This window comes from Dama dama, chromosome 13 (assembly GCF_033118175.1).
Source record: "Dama dama isolate Ldn47 chromosome 13, ASM3311817v1, whole genome shotgun sequence".
NCBI classification, from domain to species: domain Eukaryota; kingdom Metazoa; phylum Chordata; class Mammalia; order Artiodactyla; family Cervidae; genus Dama; species Dama dama.
In genome coordinates, this window is record NC_083693.1 from 67,190,801 (window position 1) to 67,209,406 (window position 18,606).

The window sequence follows — 18,606 nt, forward strand, 5'->3', positions numbered from 1 at the left end:
ATGACAGATGAAAAGAGGCCAGCACGAGGGCAGATCACCTGGAAGTCTCAGAGCACTGGGGACAAAAAGAGGATTCTATCAACTTTCAGGGAGAACAAAACAGGCCACACCAAGAATCAAAAAACTGCAACCCTGGAAGCCAGAAGACAGTGGAGAAAAGTTTTCAATAGTTGGAAGGAAAATGATTTCCAACCTTGAATTTGATGCCCAGCTAATCTAGCAAATCAAGAATTAGAGGAGCATAAACCCATTTTTCCCACAAGCAAGTTCTCAGAAAATTCACCCCTCTGGGCACTCTTTCTCAGGAAGGATGTGTTCCTGTATTCAAGGGACAAAGCCACAGAGGCAGACAGGAAATGGCAGATCTGACCCAGGACAGAAGGGAACCACAGGTGATGGTGTCAGACGGCCCTGGTGAGAGCCAGGTCCCAGGTGTGGGGGGAAATGAGCCCAGACTGGGGACAGGTCAGAGGATCCTGAAGTGCTGAAGAAGAGGAAACTGAGAGAATTTACCTGATGCATCCAAATGATGCGAGGGGCTATCTAGAACACTAACCCAGTTTGAGGACGAATTTAAACACATAGGCCAACAACAATAAGTGACTCCGAGGAAAGCAGAAAGCAGAGCAGGAATGGTGACTATAATTTACTCCACGACACAGCTCTGAACTGCACCAACCTAGCAGGATCACGTTAACTTCAATTCCTGATCTTACCAAAATTATGATGACACTATAACGGGAAGTGAGGAGGACAGGAAAGATCTGAGGTTAAAAGAGATAAAAAGGAGACCTACCTCCTTCCTTTCCATAGTAGGAAATCAGAGCTTAGAACCAAAACATCAAGATGAAGGAATACATGCATGTTATTTACAGATATGGAAGAAAATAGCAAAATCATCAGCTGGCAGAATCTGTGAGTGACTGCCTCTAGGAAAAGCGACAACAGGGGGCACCACCTGTTTTGCATATAAACCTTGGAGAACACTACCGTCTCATATGCCTTGGAAAAGGAAAGGGATTAACAGACATGGATGAAGACAGGTGACATCATTGAATGTTCTCACAACTAAGAGAAGTTGGGCTCATCCCCACTTTGACCGAAAAGATATTGTCAGGCCCAGACATCTACAGCTAGGTAATTTTAAAAGGTGGCTGAAACCAAAACCCTAGTTTTGCCAGATCCCAGAATCTATACTTTCCTTCTGAGTCTTCATTCATATATTCAACCAATATGAACTGAGCATACAGTGAGCCTGGGACAGAAGGCGAGGCCCTGGGATAGAGTAGTGGACGAGACAGGTCCCAGTGCCTGACCCACTGAGCCTTCTGGTCTACCAGGGCAAACCAACAGTCAGCAAGACACTGCTGCTGCTGCTGCTGCTGCTAAGTCACTTCAGTCGTGTCCGACTCCATGTGATCCCATAGATGGCAGCCCACCGGGCTCCCCAGTCCCTGGGATTCTCCAGGCAAGAAACTGGAGTGGGTTGCCATTTCCTTCTCCAATGTGTGAAAGTGAAAAGTGAAAGTGAAGTTGCTCAGTCGTATCTGATTCTTAGCGACCCCATGGACCGCCTACCATGCTTCTCCATCCACGGGATTTTCCAGGCAAGAGTACTGCAGTGGGGTGCCATTGTCTTCTCCGTCAACAAGCCACAACTAATAACAAATCCAAGCCCAGCAGTGCCCACCCTGGGTGGTCACAGTTTATCAAGGGTAACGCTCGTCTGGTTCCTGGCCTCCTCCTCTGCCAGCCCACCATCAGTCCCACAGCATCATGGCACCTGTCCTCCTCCCCGACCCCCCCCCCCCCCCCGCACAGTTGAGTCATCACATGCCACGACCTTGCGCTTGCCCACAACACTTTGGGAACCCAACAGGCTATCACCCAGGCCTGCCAACCTGCTGCCACCCAGGCCCAAGGCCTTCAGCTTTGATTTGGAAGGTATCATGTTTTGTTTTGTTTTAGATTAGCGTCAAGCTCAAAGGCCAGACCAGTTCTCCAAGGGAGAGCTCCACACACATAGTCTCTTGTATACATCAAGGAAAAGTGCATAACCTTGGGCAGACCAGCCTCAGCGGGTACTGATTAGTTATGCAGGGCCAGGATAAGGCTCAGACACCAGAGTGGGGAGGGTTAGTCACTCAGTCGTGTCCAACTCTTTGTGACCCCATGGACTGCAGCACGCCAGGCTTCCTTGTCCTTCACTATCTCCAGGAGTTTGTCCAAGTTCATGTCACTAGCTGTGGGATGGGGCAAAGTAGCCAAACTTCGCCGGGCCTCAGTGTCCACATCTGTAGAGTGGGGATACACCACTGACCTCAGAGGGTTCCGACTGTGCTCTATAATCTGCCGTGACCACAACACAGAGCAGGGTGAGGCTGACAGGCTGGCTTCCCATGGCCGCCTCTAGCCACTTCAGCCACAATTCAAGGTTATAGGGATTTCATCTTGTCAACCTCTGAAAGGGGATCCTTGTCCCGGCTCCTCAGAGCTGCCCCTGGGAATCACTAGTCAGGAACCATCAGTTGGGAATTCAGACTTGACTTTGTCACAGTGTGAGGAGCCTGGTGTGTACGTGACTTACAAAACAGCTGAGTCACCGAGCCCACTCTGATAAGAAGCAGAACCCAAGGCTGGCTGACAGCTGGCCAAACAGCCTTTAGCCTGGCCCAGTTTTCTTCCTGGGTTCCAAATCAAGTGCCCTCTCCACAGCCAGCCTTGAGCCAGGGCTCATCAAGTCTTCCTCCCCATCCCTAAATCCAAGGCCCATCAGTCTCCCCTATTAACATCCCGTCCCCTCAACTTACTCCATCTGCCCAGACTTGGTTCTGTTTCTTGGTTCTACCACTTACCAGCTCAGTAGAGCTTGGCATTCGTGATGTTGTTGCTTAGACTTAGTTTGGGGGCGATAGCTAATAATGCTTGCCACAGGGGTTATTTGGAAGATGAGCTTCAGGGTCCAGCAAGGGGTCAACCCTCCATCCCCACACTCCCCGTAATCACAACATCAAAGCCCCATGTATCCCTGACTTGACTGATTTTTATACAGCCTGTACTCTACATTATACATTTTTACAACATCAATGCCCCGAAATCATCCTCAGTCACTCAAGCCAGGTCTCAGCTAAATCAGCCTGACAAGGACAGGGACAAGCTACAGCACAGGAGAGCCTTTGAACTACACTGCCATCTTCATTGTCCCGCATGTTTGGGGAATTCCTGGAACATCTGATTGCAATTCCTCCTTGTTTTATAAACATAAGCAGAAATTTAAAAAAATATATATCATTATCAGTGATCACTACTGGTTTCATAAACTTAACCGTGGAGCCGATGGAACCAGAGCAAAGAAGGTTATGGGGACACCTTCAAGTAAGCAGAGAGCGGAAGTTCAGGGACATAAATGAGATAACAGAAATACAGCATGATGTCATTCGACCACGCTTAAACAGTGAAGAGTGATTAGGGCTTTCCTTCCCTTCTCTGGGAGTTTAGGTTCCTCATAATTGTATATTTATGTTTGAACTTTTAACACTCGATGTAATGCTGCCAAAAATCACGAACTGCATATAAGCCAATCCTCTAATGATGCTCTCAGGTTTTCTAAACAGACTTTGATATTTCACATGAAACAGAAGAGTGTTTATCCAGAATATCCAAAACTTGACTCACTCGGGGTTATCAGCATTTCCGGAGTTCGTGTATCTCAACTCTAAACGAACACAAGGATTAGAATGGAGACAACACGGCTGCCAAAGCATGTTGAATTGCAGGGTCCACATATCGGGGCGTACCCAGAGGCTGCTGTGACGTCACCCTCTTTCTGCCTCACCACGCATGTCACCAGGGCCAGCCCGGAGCATCGTCCCCTGGTCATTCACAGCCCTGCATGTATCTCAGATCACACCACTACTGCACATGGACCTCTGGGTAAAGAGTCTCTGTAGGCCTAGGCAGGCCCCCCTCTCCTGTCCCCTCAAGTCCTGCCCTGCTGCCCTGGGCCAGGCAGGCCCCCCCATAACAGATTCTGCAGCCAAGGGGGGCCAGCCTTGTGACTAGAGCCCAGGCCTCTGCACTCCTGACTCAGGCTCAGTACTACCACCCTATGGTGTCCATCACACTCCCCTGGAAACGAAAGGGTATTCCAGGTGTGTACATGTTCCCTAGGTGTGTCTCTTACAGGAAAGAGGAGAAGGCTTGATAAGCCACCTGTAATTCATTCATGTGTCAGTTTCCTGGCTGCTGTGACCAATTACCACATACACAGAGGATTAAAACAACACAATTGTATTATCTGAAAGTTCTGGAAGTCAGGGGTCCGCAACGGGTGTGACAGGCTAACATCAAAGTTGTCAGCAGACTGTGTTCCTCCTGGAGACCCTAGAGGAGAATCCTTTTCCTTCTCGCTCCAGCTCCCAGAGGCTGCCTGCACTCCATGGCTCACGGACCCTTCCAGCAACGGCATCACTATGGCCTCTGCTTCCACCCACACATCTCCTCTCCAACCCTCCTGACTCCTCCTTACAAGGATGCTTGTGATTAGGGGGACCCACCTGGGTAACCCGTGATCATCCCAAGATCCTGTACTTAACCATATCTTCAAAGTCCCTTTCACCAAGTAAGGGAACACAGTCCCTGGTTCTGGTGACATGTTTGGGGGCCATCGTTCAGCCTATAGCAGTGCGGCCAACAGTTCTGCAGACCTACCCCGTGTTGGGAGCTGGCGGGACAAAGATGCATGTGCTCCTCTGGGGACCTACTCAGGGCTGGGTGGCCAGGAGTCCAGGAGAGGTGGCTGTGAATTCCTCCCCAGGAGGGCACAGGCAGGGTGCTGCCCTAGATATAGCCATGGTCATTCTCTGCAGAAGGAGACGTGCAAACAAAGGTACAGGAACGAGAAAGGAGTGACTTGTAGGAGAAACAGGACGACTTCCGGAGGCAGCTGGTTGATTCCAGCAAACACATAAGTGAGGTTTCCCAGAGCACATGGCAGGGTTTCTGCCCAAGGGCAAAGAGTTTTGGTAGAGGACTGACTTGGCAACAGAGAGACAGAGAGAGAGAGAGAGAGACCTCTGGATTGCAGGGCTGAAGTGGGACCAGAGAAGCTAGAAGCAAGAAAACAGTGGTCCTGGCAACTGACAAGGAGGATGTTTGCAAAAGTAGGCAAGAGAAGCAAAGAAAGGTGTAGACAAGAGAGATGCTTGAGGGTCAGGACTGATGGCTGTGGGAGATGAGAGAGGCCTCATCTGAGAGTCCAGTTATTTCACCACCAAACTGTCAGGTCACCTCCACGCCCCCTCCCCGCCCCCTGCCCCAGTTCCCAGCAAGAAGGCCACGGAACGCTGCTTTTTAAGTATGTCATACCATAGAAGATTAAAAATAGTTTAAAAGAGATATAAATACTGCAAAGGCTCCTGCCTACATGGAGTGCACCCCCCTAGGAGGGGTAAGTGGGGTGGGGTGTGACATCATTGAGCCCTAATGCCTTCCAGTCAGACCTCCCCACCCCAAGTTCTGCAGGAGCCGAAGGCCCCATTGGTTGGCACCAGAACGATTCCAAGGCTTCCACAAAATTCCCTAAATCCTCCCTGACTTTTCCTGGTCCTCAGAGCTCTGGACTATAACCTCCAAGCAGCAGTGGACGCTGGTGCTCAGGAAGGGCAAGGGGAATGCAGCTGAAGGGGCCACCTCTGGGCTCCACCCCCGCACTGCACCCCCCCCCCCGACCCTGCCTGCAAACCCACCAGAGAGCCCTCTCCCGCCCCCACCACACCCCCCTACCCCGTGGTCCCACACTGTCCGCCTCTGGGACTACAGATATTTTCAGGCCCACACCCTTAAGGCTGGATCAGGCCTCCCCGGCCCCTTACTCCTGGGAGTGCCCACCTTAGCATCCTCAGTCCTAAAGTGCTCATCTTAGCCTCAAGATGCCCCTGTCCACAGTGTCCTGAGTATCCAATCCATCCCTCCATCCCAGCTCCCACATTCGAGGGTGGACTCAACAACGATTATTTGAACAAACGGCTGGGCTTCCAGGGGCAAGTCCATTTCTAAAGCGGGCACAGAACCCACCCCAGGCAAGTGTCAACCTTCTGCAAATAAGGCTGGGCCGCGTACATGCAACAACCCTTCACAAGCATCTCTGACTTGTCATGTGACCTGGGTCTGGGTTGAGAAAACAAGGACCCGGCCACCCCACGGGAAGCTCTCTGGATTCCCACACTCCGAAGGGGCCAGAGAGTAACCGTTCTGGGTTTTGTGGGTCTCCGTGGTCACAGCTTCTCTGTTGCCACTGTGATGCGCTTGAATGGGCAGAGCTGTGTTCCAATAAAACTGGATTCCCCCCAAACAGGCAGTGGGCTGGATCCAGCCTTCAGACCATAGTTCACTAATCCCTGCCCTGATAAGAAAAAAAAAATTAATCAAAGAAAAGCAGACAGACTACTCGGGGGAAAACTGTGAAAGATTCTTTAAAACCACCCTTTGTGATTTTTGATGCTGCCTCTAATTCCTTCTGTGACTGAGACAATCTACCACTGTTTAAAAAAATAAGAGGTGCGGGGACGGGGCAGGGGGCAGTAAGAAAAGGTTTCTAACAGTTCAACCACTAAAAAGACAATTACTTTCTTCTTCTCTCCTCGCCGCTGAGGCAAGGCAGGCATGACCTCTGGCTGGTCAGGCAGGACTCTGCCCACTGTCTCAGCTGTTTCAGTCAAAAATTAAATGCCAGAGTATTCTCCGGCTCCGGGAGGGCAGTTAATGTAACCTGGGCCTCTTGGGCAAAGGGCTGGCTCCCCAGAGCGCTGGATCTGCTCAGAAGCCTCCCTTCCAACCCTAGGACTGCTCTGATGGAGTCAAGGCCAATCACTAAAAAGGGATTCTGCGAGAAAGCTCTTCCGGGGTCACCAGGAAGGCTTCCGTCTCACTGCGGGCCAACCGTTTCGGTGATGGGCTTCTGCTCCACCTGGTCTGGAACGTTCCTCAGTACAAATGTGCACGTGCAGGGCAGGGGCCGTGCATGACCCGGTCCCTGAACCTCCCCGGGGTCAATCTTTAACTCTGCCCAGCTAGTTCAGAGTATGTGTCCCAGACCTTTCCTGGGCTCTTCCTAGGAACCATGATTAACCAGCCCAAGAATAAACCAAGAAGGCGCCTCATTTACCCACATGTACTATTCTAGCAGAACTCATGAACTGTGACCTCTTCTACAAGGGACCTTTAATGGGAATGAGTCTCCCACACCTGACAGCAAAAACAATTCAGGAACACAGCCAGCTGTGCTCAGCGGTGCCAAGAGCTTCAGGATGGCCGCCCGCCCGTGTGTGCCAGGGGCTGGAACCAGGATGGCTTTAGGTGGGGATGCTCTGTCCAGGGGGCTTCCCTGGTGGTTTGGCAGTAAAGAACCCGCCTGCAATGCAGGAGACACAGGAGACTTGGGTGCGATTTCTGGGTGGGGAAGATCCCCTGGAGGAGGGCATGGCAATCCACTCCAGTATTCTTGCCTGGAGAATCCCAGGGACAGAGGACCCTAGCAGGCTATAGTCCATAGAGTCGCACAGAGTCGGACACAACAGAAGCAACTTGGTATGTACACCCGCTCTGTCCAGGGCCTGCCCCTCCCTGCACCACCTTCGGGGCCCCATGTGAGCCCCTGACAGTCCTACCCTCTCCTTCAGCAGATGAGGAGACTAAGGCACAGAGCGAGGGAAGAGATTTCCCAGGATCCCACTAGGATCCCCTAGCAAGCGAGCGGGCAAAGCCAGGACCCAGACCCAGGCCTGCAGCCGCCCTGTCCTGGCTGCGGCTTCCCAGCGGCACACCTGCTCCACCTGGAAAGCCTGCTCGAGAAGAATCCACACCCGGAGGGAGGCAGGCAGCCGGGGCTGGAACACAGCCTTTCGTGGGCAAGATCCAGAGTTAACTCAAAGCCGGTGGCAAGACTCCAGCTGGGGGGCCGAAAGCCACGTTCTACATACTGACTCATCCTTTAGAACTGAGCACACAGCCCCGGGGGCAGAGCATTAATGGGCAGCAAGTTCCTGGAGGATGCGAAGCGTCTGAATTTGATTTACTTAGTGGTTCTTTTGTAGAGAAACCTCCAGCACACTTGCTGCGCCCTCTGAGAGCTGAGGGAGGCAGAAGCAGGAGAGATTCCCTGTCGATTCTTTGGCTTCTCTGGGCGCTGACCAGCTTTGACCATGGCCTTATTTCCTGATCCCATGGCTATCTGCATGAGAGGTCTTTGCTGTTCAGTCGCTCAGTCATGTCCAACTCTCCGCGACCCCATGGACTGCAGCACACCAGGCTTTCCTGTCCTTCACCATCTCCCAGAGCTGGCTCAAACTCATGTCCATGGAATCGATGATGCCAACCTACCATCTCGTTCTCTGTCGTCCCCTTCTCCTCCTGCCCTCGGGAGGGTGCCAGGTGTGAGGAGAGAGAGGGGAGGCTGATGTGGCATCCTGTACCAGACCCCACAGGGCCTCATCCAGCAGGGAAGGGACTTGGACTTCACCTTGTAAGCCAGAGCAGCCCCACCTTTCCCACATCCCAGCTCTTGTGGGTAAGGATGCTTATCCTAAGGTGGACGGGAGCTGCCCTGCGCCCCCAGGATGGCCGTGGAGACCTGTTGAAGGCATTAGCAGAGACGTGCATTGGTGGCTGGGTGGTGGGTGACTTGGAGGAGGTCACTATGGAGTCTGGGCTGGCGTGAGGAGAGCCTGGGCATGGGCCAACAGGAGGAGAGGAGGAAGCAGATATAAAGGCCACGGCCGATCTTCCTGAGCACACGGGCACAGTCCTGCCCTTGAGCCTGCCTTCAGGCAATCCTGGGGCCACTTTGCTGCCTTCCGTGTTGCATAACACAATAGAATTCGTGCCATCAAGTTACTGCTCTGCCCTCAAGGTCTGGGTTCTCAGGTGGCACTAGTGGTAAAAAAAACCCACTTGTCAATGCAGGAGACTTAAGAGACATGGGTTCAATCTCTGGGCCGGAAAAGATTGCCTGGAGGAGGGTCTGGCAACGCCCTGCAGTACTCTTGCCTGGAGAATCCCATGGACAGAGGAGCCTGGTGGGCTACAGTCCATAGGGTCGCAAAGAGTCGGACATGACTGAAACGACTTAGTATGCACACTCAAGGTCTGGTTTTAATGCCGACTCCCCCCAGAGGCCCTCCCGGCTCCCAACCCTGAGGTTACCAGCTCCTTCACCCAGGCGGCCTTTGCCCAAGGTTTACAGAGCCACTGAGATGGGAAACGTGGCTTAGTCTGACCTGCATTCAAATCTCAGCCCCACTTACAAGCCCATGACCTTGGGGGCAAGTCATGCTAGCTCTCCGCTTCTCAAGCAGCCTCCAAGGCTTGTGGAAAGAGTTCTAAAGAGCGGTTTGTGCCTTGCCTGGCACGCAGGCTACTCACAGTTGAGTGAACTGTCACTAACTCTGTTTGGCAGTCAATTCCAAGTGTGCCGAGACACAGTCTGTTTTGCTAACCCTGGGTGATACTGCTCTCCGATAAATCCTGGCTGAGGGAGACGCTGAAACAAAGGCGGGGATGCTGCTTAGGGAACCCCAGTTAGCAGGGCCCCGTTGGCAGTGCTGGACCCCTCTTCCTAGTAGGCTCCCCTAGAGATGCAGTGAGGAAGGCTTATATCTGCCCACTGCTGCATTTCGTATGTGCTCAGTCGTGCCCGACTCTTTGCAACCCCATGGGCTGTAGCCTGCCTGACTGCTCTGTCCATGGGATTTTTCCAGGTGAGGATACTGGAGTGAGTTGCCATTTCCTACTCCAGCAGATCTTCCCAATCCAGGGATGGAACCCGCAACTCTCACGTCTCCTGCAATGGCAGGCGGATTCTTCACCTCTGAGTCCCCTAGGAAGCCCAGCCCTACCTAACTCCATCCACCTCCAACTCTGGGTGCCAGGTCTTAGCCAGGTCGCTCAGGAACAATGAGGTCAAGCTTCACAGCATTAGACCCAACAGGTGCCCGTGCAACAGCAGACGGTCCCGCACTGAACGGATGACTTTGCTGCCAGAAACAGAAAACTGCAGTCCCAGTCTGGCTGAGAGCCATGATGGTGTTACGCTCCTTCAAAGCAGGGACAGGAACCAACTCCGCGCTCCCTGGTGTCTGCATGACGCGATCTGCTTGGCACATGTTTGCTAAACTCAACAGGAAAAGGGCTGTGAATCTTGGGGGTGGTGGAGGCTCCCTATATAAACGGGGGCATCTTCCAAGTCCTGGCCTGACACCAGCTTTGGACCAACAGTCAGGGGACCCCAGAACTGGTGCAGCATTTAGCTGGACCCTGAGGCCAAGTCCAAGAGGAGGGCAGTTAGGGCAGCCTTGGCATCGGAAGGGCACCCACCCCTTGGCTGCCCAAAGCCGGACTGAGAACTAAGGCGTAGACCTGAACTGGCTGCCTCCAACCTCCACTCCCCACCACGAAGCTCCCAGGAAGTGGGGGCCACCAGGTGGCAGCTGCCCACATCCTACAATTCCACGTTCTCCCCTCTGAAAAGGTCAACAGCTTGGGCCGCCCCCGTTTCCTTGCAAGGGACCCTGGGGGGATGACACAGCCAGCTTCTCGCCCAGATGGACCTCTGTGCTCTCGGCCAGAGAGTCCTTCATCTGCAGACACTTTTAGGAGCCCATGGATGTGAGCACATCGAAAGGACTTCACGTGTCAGGTACAGGGAGTCGTCACAGCCCTCCAGAAGGAGGCTATGCTTCCTGCCCTGCTCGCCCCGACCTCCAGAGACAGGTCGGGAGGTCTTCATTCCAGCATTCCAGGGGGGATGGTCTGGTGACATTACAATCATATTTGCATGGATTCCAGAATTCCACAGTTCGGGGCCATAGAGAAAAGCTTGTTGGAGGCTGAGGATCCGCCTCAGTCCCCGTGAGGCAGATCTGTGAAATGCCACTGTACCCGGCATCCCATCACCAAGACAACTGGTGCCCACCTGTGCTCGAAGGAAGCACAGAGTTTGGAAAACAACCCTTCTGCCTGGACTCCTGCCTCCCTTGACCAGTACCGAGATCAGATGATCGAGGGCCCCGCCCACGGCCTACATGTCCACCCAGACACGTCCAGGGCCAGCCGACACCCACCAGCTGGTTTGGGCAGATGCTCTAAGCTCGGTAAAGGCTGCCTTCCAGACCTGGCCCTTTGGCTGAACTTCCTGAGGACCAGAGAGACAAGGAGAGAAAATGGCCATTTAGCATCCTCAAGAGATGGGGACGCCAACGGAAAGATGGGGAGAGACAAGACAGATTCCTGTCCCCACCTCCTCTCCCAGCCTCTTCTTAGCGATGCTGGGCAGAGCCGCACAGCTATCGGCCAGCACCTCCACAGCGCCCCCCAGGACTGATAGGTCCAGCCCTCCAGGACAGCCTGAACTGCAAACAACCCAAAGGGGCCTCACTGAAGAACATGTCAACAAACTGCAGTACATCCATACAGTGGATGAGACCTTGGAAAAAACAGCGAAGTACGTTCTGTCTGATCTAGGGCTGGGAACATGACTGACACAGCGAGATGCTGGGTACTGGGGACCTTTAGCAGGTAATGAAAGGGTTCCCCAGCTGCATTGTTAAAACGTTTGCACAATCCTGCAGATTTACTAAAAATCACTGAATTATAAACATAGGTTGAATTTTATGATATGTAAATCATACTTCAATGAAGGAGTATTTTAAAAAACTTTAAAAAAGGAATTACTGATACAAGCAAGAATGTGATACAAGCACCAATATAATGCGGAACCAAAAAAAAAGGCCATTTCAAAAGAGTACATACACTGTACTGTTCAATTTTGTAAGAAATTCTAGAGGCAAAACTATAGCAATAAAGATTAAAATAGTAGCTGCTTTGTTGAGGTAGGGATGGTGGGGAGACAAAGCATCCAACCGGGTACTAGAAAATTTCTACATCATGACCTTAGTAATGGTTACACATGTGTATCCACCCATAAAAATATGTTGGGCTTGTCCTTGAAATGAATGCACATTTTATGTACACATACACAAACATATATAATACACACAGTGTTAAAAGTTTGTTTTTTTAAAATAGCAAAGCCCATTGACGTTCACACTGTAATTGGCAATTGCGTAGGAGTGAGGGCAGTTAACTGGGAGCTGAGAGAGAAGAGCCCACTCGGTGAGCTCCTACGCAACCCTCAAGACCCATTTCAAATTGCCCCCATTCAGTGAAGCCCTCTCTCCTGTTCCAGGTGTAACTAGCTGCTCATATTGTTGAACATCCCTTCACAAGTTGATATCCTTCACATTGAGAGTTGAGGGGTGCAGGGAACTGTTGCACCAAGATTTGGTTAGTATGTGCTTATTAAACACCCACTGATTGCCTCTCACATACACACACCCTGACAGCCCAAACTAGATGCCATCTCAGCAAAAGATACTAACACCCACCCCCAAAACAGGATGTCTGTTCTCAGGCAACAGGACCCAGATGTGAGACTTATCAAAAAAGATCATTTTCAATATCTCCAGCTCAGTCCTCCGTGTTTTACACCAATCACAGCAGAAAAGGTTGAGGGGAGCCCAGAACAAGCTCGGCTTACAGAGTCCAGGGCACAGGGCTCCTCCCTTCCTCCCCACTTCAAGTCACCTCTGCCTGCACGGTCCCTGCCCAGCCTAGGGGTGGAGCAGACCATGTGGGCTCGCAAGAAATATTCTACCAGGTGTAATGTTTAAACTTGACTGCCTGGTCACCCCCTTCAAGACTGCACCCTGCCCACTTGCAATGAGAGGGGGGACCCACCACCCCACCCCATCACCTCTCTGTCCAGGCCTCCCAGCTCTCTCTGAGTCGCCACCTAACCATGGAATCTCTAGAAATCCAAGCCTGAAGACGAAGCTGCTAAACTTCCCTGCCGGGGTCTATATGGGTGAAGAGAGGCCAGAGGTGGAATGCGGTCCAGTTCTGCAGAGTCCACATAAGAAAAGAGAGGCTGGAAGTACACCTCCACGAAAAGCAGCTTTCTTTGGATGTGTGGTGGATGCATGGGTTACCAGGAGATTGTGGGTGAAGTTTTTCCTTTAAATACGTTTGTGCTTTCTAAGTTTCCACAATGGATAGACTCCTCCGGAAGATACAGACACTTCATCTGTGGCGGGAGACACCCCCCCACAACCCCCAGCCCGGGTCAGACAGGCTGGCTCCCAAGCTTCTCTTTCACCTTGCCCCAAGATACACACAGGTCCCAGCGTCCCATGCCGAGGGCGGGCCTCTCGCCCTTATCCCACCCCCAGCCCGCCCCGGGGACCCCCGGGCCAGGGGAGGGGCAGCTCCCCGAACAAAGCGGCCTCTTGACCCCACGGATCCGCGCCTCTGACCTCCTCCTCGGTCCACCGCGAGGCGCCGCCCCCCATTCAATTCCCCTAGCCCTGGAGGTACTCAGGAACTGTGTGCGAACACACACAGAGACACACACACACACTCACACACACGCACGCACGCAAACGCACTTTCTCCTCCCCTCCCCGACCTGGGCCACCACCCCCAAGAGCCCAAGTACAAACTTCTCCAAACTCGCAGCTGTGGCCGGAGGGGGAGTCATGACGTCCCCTCCACAAAGCAAATGGGATGCCCCCCACCACACACACACACACACACACACACACACACACACACGTGTGTGTGTGTGCCACCCTACCCCCGGGTCACTGTTCATCTGGCCGGGGGCGGCAATGCCGGGGTTTGAGGGCGGGTATCTCGCCGCCACCCCTTCCCCAGGGCCCCCAGTAAGTGACAGGACGGGGACAGGACCGGGCCGGGGGCGGCGCGGGTCGGAGCTCGGTCGGTGGGGGTGGGGGAGCGGCTCCCGGGGCTCCGGGCTTCCCCGATCGGCGCCCCTCTCCGGGGAGGCGGGGGCGCGTTACCTTGCAGGTTCTGGACTCGGATGTCGCTGATCTGTCCGATGAGCTCCTCGCGCTGGAACCAGTCCCATTCCTGCGCAGCCATGAAGCGCGGGCGGGAGGGCCGGGGCGCCGGGGCCGGGCGCGGGCGGCGGGCGCGGAGAGCCGGGCGGGCGGGCGTGCGAGCGGCACGCACCCGGCGAGGGCGCCGCGGAGCCGGAGGAGCGCGGGCGCGGGCGGGGCGCAGGCGGGGCGGGCGCGCGGGCGGGCCGCCCCCGCCGCGGGCGGGCAGCGGGCGGACGCGGGGCGGCGGGTGCGGGGCGCCGGGCTAGCGCTCACTCCCCCATCCGTGGGCGGGGGCCCCGGGGGCCGAGGGGAGGGGAGGGGAGGGGCGGGGCGGGGAGGGAGGGAGGCTGGACTCCGGCCGGTTTCTTTCTTTTTTTTTTCCGGGGTGTTTGTGGCTTGGATTGTGTGGTTGCAAAAGGGTTGGTGATGAGGCGCGGGGTCCCGGCCCCCAGATTGTGATGTCTCAGGGGACGGTGAGTCGGGTGACGCCACCCCGCGGGTCCCTGATACGCCCTCCACCCTGACTCCCAGTGCCTCCCCCCACCCCACCCCAGTCCCACCTAGGACCCTGACAGGCATACCCTTGTACCCCAGGCCCCCTGCCCCCGCTCAATTCGGGGAGGCAGCCCCCGACAGAGTGGGGCGCCCCAAGCCGGGGCCACCCGTCCCTAGGACACTCGGGCACCGGCCAGGGCCTGGGAAGGGGGCCAGCGAGTGTGCAGATGGAGTCGGGGGGTTCTCCCTCCAGATTTCTTTTCTGGGTTTGGATAGTGGGGACCTGTTCGGCGGGGATCCAATACAGAGGTGACCCCAGATTCTAGGGAGGAGGGAGAGGCGGCCGACACAAGGGGAGCTGGGGTACTCCATGCGTCTGGGGCACCTCAGTCTCCAAGTGACCCTCTCTGGGGCTTTACTGAAAACGAAAGAATGAGTATGGACCTTTCCCTGTGGTCTGTGTGTGTTTCTTTCTTTTGAGTCTTGAGAGTTCCAGGATCTTATATGGGGCTCACAACTCATACCTTAGGCAGAATTCTTTATTGGCTTTTCAAACACAGAAAAGAAAAAAGAGGCATTAGAGTCCTGGAATTTGCCAAAGGCTGAAGAAGGAGTTAGGGACATGAGGTCCCTGCTCCCAGCTCAGTACTCTGACCCTTTCCAGAAAACAAACAGACACACAGAGCAAGAAAGGGGAGGAGAATGGCTTATATATGAGATATTCCAAGAGAGGAAAAAAATTCAGGCAGGGCCCAGTGAATATTTATACATATGGGCCATGTTCATCATTGCCACATTCATGTGGTTGAAATACTAGAAACCTCGGTGGGCTACTCCCTAATTAAGAAATAACAGTGGAGCCCCCACTGATGGACAGACCCTGTGCCCTTGAGGCAGGGCCCTCAGGTAGATTCCTGGGAATGGTGGCCAGCCAACAAACAAGGAAATGAGACAATTACAAACAGAAGTGAATTCCAGGAAAAAAAAAAAAATCCACCCAGGCTAAGTAACTGGGATGCAGACAGGGGTCAGGGAGGTCTCCGAGGACTGAATTGGAGCTGAGCCTAAAACATGAAAGGAGCCAGCTTTGGGGGCAGGGGGTCAGTGGAGGCAGCCCCAGGGCACAGCCAGGGACTGGATGTGGCTGCCCAGGTGCGCTGCCACTCCCGTGGGGGCACTTTATCTGGAGGATGAATGAGAATCTACTGTCCGGGTCCACAGCTCTAGCTTACTTTCTCTTTCTCCTTGTTCTCCATTTGCCAAGTTCCCCACCACGAGCACATATTTTTACAATCATACAGAAAACCAATAAGTTCTTTTTTAACCTCTTGAGGCCCTTCCCAGGAGTTCCCATCCTGCCCTGGCTCTCCTCATCTGAGGGTCTAGAAGCCCAACGGAGGCCCTGTGTTGCCAATGGGAGGCCATGGGTGTCCAGGCACAGGCCCCCAGGCCAAGGCTGGTGCTGCCTTCTTCCTGATTTGATTTGAAAGTGCCTGGTCATTTCACACTCCAGGGAGCAGGGTCTCTGTCTGTGTCCTGCAGAGCAGGGTGCAAGAAGCCAGGCCTCACTCATTTTGCCCCATCTGCTAGCCATCGCTTCAATTTATTTTTCATAATTGTTATGGGCTAAGTTAGGCCAAAAGTCATTTTCTTTCCCCAGTTGAGAGCCAAAAGAATCAGCCTTCCTTGACATCCAGATCTCAGGGAACAGAGGGATTTAAACAAGCCGTGTGGATGTTAGCTGCAGGGATGGGCCATCTTTCATGATAAAAAGATGTCTGTTCCTGTGAAGGGAACACCGCATCTTTTGGGGGCCATTGTATAGGCGGCAGCCACTCCCTGGCGAGGAGGGGCCTCGGTCACCATTGATGGAGCACCAACTGTATACCAGATGTTGGATCACCAGCCCAAAGAAGTTCTTTCTTTGCATCCAAGTGGAAACAAACTTTGAGGTGGTTTTTTAAAGTGGGCTGGGAGCCTGACTCAGCACTGAGCATGATGCTGGCCTCTACAAGGTCCAAGAACAGTCCCTGAACTCATGTGTCCCTATCATTCCCCCATCCCTTCAGGATCTCTGGACTCTGGCCCTTCCTGATTGGTCCTTATGCCACCTCCTTGATTTTCCACTTTTTTGATCAAGTTCAGGTCATGTCCAATCACCTCCAGGCCTTGATTCCTTCTGCTCCCTCTGAAATGCCCTATCCTTTCCCTGTTCCCTGCCCTTCACCTTCACCTGGCTTATCCCTGCTCTATCATGTCTACCATAAGAGAACCTTCTCCAAAACCTCTAGATCCAGCTGAGTGCCCATCTTATACAATTCCCATAGTACTCAGTACAATTTCACAGTGTCCCATGGACCCTGCCGTCGGGTTTCCATGTTGCATTATAATTACCTTTCCTTGATGGTTCCCCCCAACTCTTAACTGTGAACGACTTGAGAATAAGGGCCGTGTCTCATTAATTTCTCTATCTGAGCACTTCGCACAGTGCTGGGCTTAGAGACAGGTCTCAATACTGAGTGAATGGATGAAGAAATGACTTTTATTATTGGCTTGAACTCAAAAAACAGGGATCAAATGGCAAACAGTTGATCCCTAGGTCTTGGGCCCAAGTAAACTTCTGGGGAGACCATCAAAAAATGTTTGTGCTTTGGCAATGGGTAAAACCCATGCTGCTGGGTACCAGGGAAGCACCACGAGTGAAAGGTCCCTTCCTTCTCGGGTCCATGCAGCCTCCAGGGTCTGGAATTCTGGCTGAGAGGGAGGGCCATGTGACTTCCAAGGGGGATTAGGTTATTTGCCCTCTAGCATGAATTAACAATACTGTTTTTCTTTTGCACTTTCATTTCGGAGGAGGAAAAGTACTCTGCCTGAAGGCTTGGCTTCTTGGGACTTTCCAGAAACTAATTTTCTAGAAATTGCCCAATTCTGCTAGAATCCTTGTCATTGTTTAAAACTGATTTCTGCCAAGTGAAAGGAGTTGTAGAGAATCCCTGGTCTGAACCTCAGAGAGTCTCAAACCCAACATCCCTGCCCATAGAAGGACTTTGAAAACTCAGGTCTGCCTGCCTCTGCTAACAGAGACTGATGACTTCAGGCAGGTCATCTGGACAGAGGTTTATATCACCCCATCCACACCCCCACTGACAAAGAAGACAAACAACAAAGATAATCCCAGTGGACCCTCCCACCCACTTCCAGGACAGGAGTGTGATGGGGGCTTCCCATCGCGGGAAGTTGTTTTCTCTGGTCACTGTCATGGCCCTGTTTTTGTGCACAATTCTTTAGGGTTTAGCCGGTCCTTTCTCAGCCAGAGCTAATCTGGTCTTCGCTATGACCTTGTTAGGCCAGCTAGACAGGGATCACTTTTAGATGAGGCTTAAAACTTCTTAGTAGCCTGTCCAAAATCAGAGTAAGCCAAAACCAGACTTTGTCCTCTCTGCCCACCCACATCAATCCCACATACCTATGCCTTGTCATGTTTATATAACATTTGAAAAATCATAGCTCCATTAAAATCAGAGCACTCATCAGCATATAAAACTGTTGTCAATTTCATGTCAAGTCCAGCTTAAAAATTGTGGTGAATTCTATCTAATCATGCTTCAACTAGACCAAGAACATCTTCTGGGCAAGAAGTCTGCATTGTGATGTCATAAGGCTGCATTGTAGGGTAGACACCCACCTCCTGACCTCATTTATTCATTTAAAAAATATCAGCTCAATGCCCACCTTTAGCCTGGCCCTGCAGGAGGACCCAACAGAAAACAAAGCCAAGAATCTGCCTGTGAGCAGGTGTACCAGCACAGGCGTTTGGACTTTGTTGTTCTAAGGGCAGAGAGGAGCCTTTGCAGGATGAAAAGGAGTCCGACTGTGCCTTCTGCTGTGGCGTGGAAAGGGATCACAGCTTGGGGAGGCCCTATTGGTCTCAGTGACACAGGTGTGAGATGGTGGTGACCCACACCAGAACAGCTCCTGCAGAGACAGATTCTCCGGCTGTTCAGATAGTGGTGTTGACAGTACCTGAAGGCTGGCTAAGGGATTCTGAAGCATCTGTCCATGTCCTTGTACATGGCTCTTAAACCCACTTTATTGCACATTTCTCAGAAGTGCTGTGCAGACAGGACTACCTAGTTCATCTTTGTCTTCCCAGAAC

At 52.9% G+C, this 18,606-nt stretch overlaps 1 protein-coding gene across 3 annotated transcripts in view; it reads right to left on the reverse strand.

Annotated features, from left to right (window-relative positions):
* Positions 1–14,006, reverse strand: part of CLMN (calmin) — a 122,744-nt gene extending 108,738 nt beyond the window's left edge. For all 3 annotated transcript variants that reach the window (XM_061159372.1, XM_061159371.1, XM_061159370.1), the window contains exon 1: positions 13,914–14,006. In XM_061159372.1, coding sequence (XP_061015355.1) covers positions 13,914–13,995 — 82 coding nt within the window. In that variant the 5' untranslated portion in view covers positions 13,996–14,006. The remainder of the gene's footprint in view (positions 1–13,913) is intronic.
* Between the last annotated feature and the right edge of the window lie 4,600 nt (positions 14,007–18,606).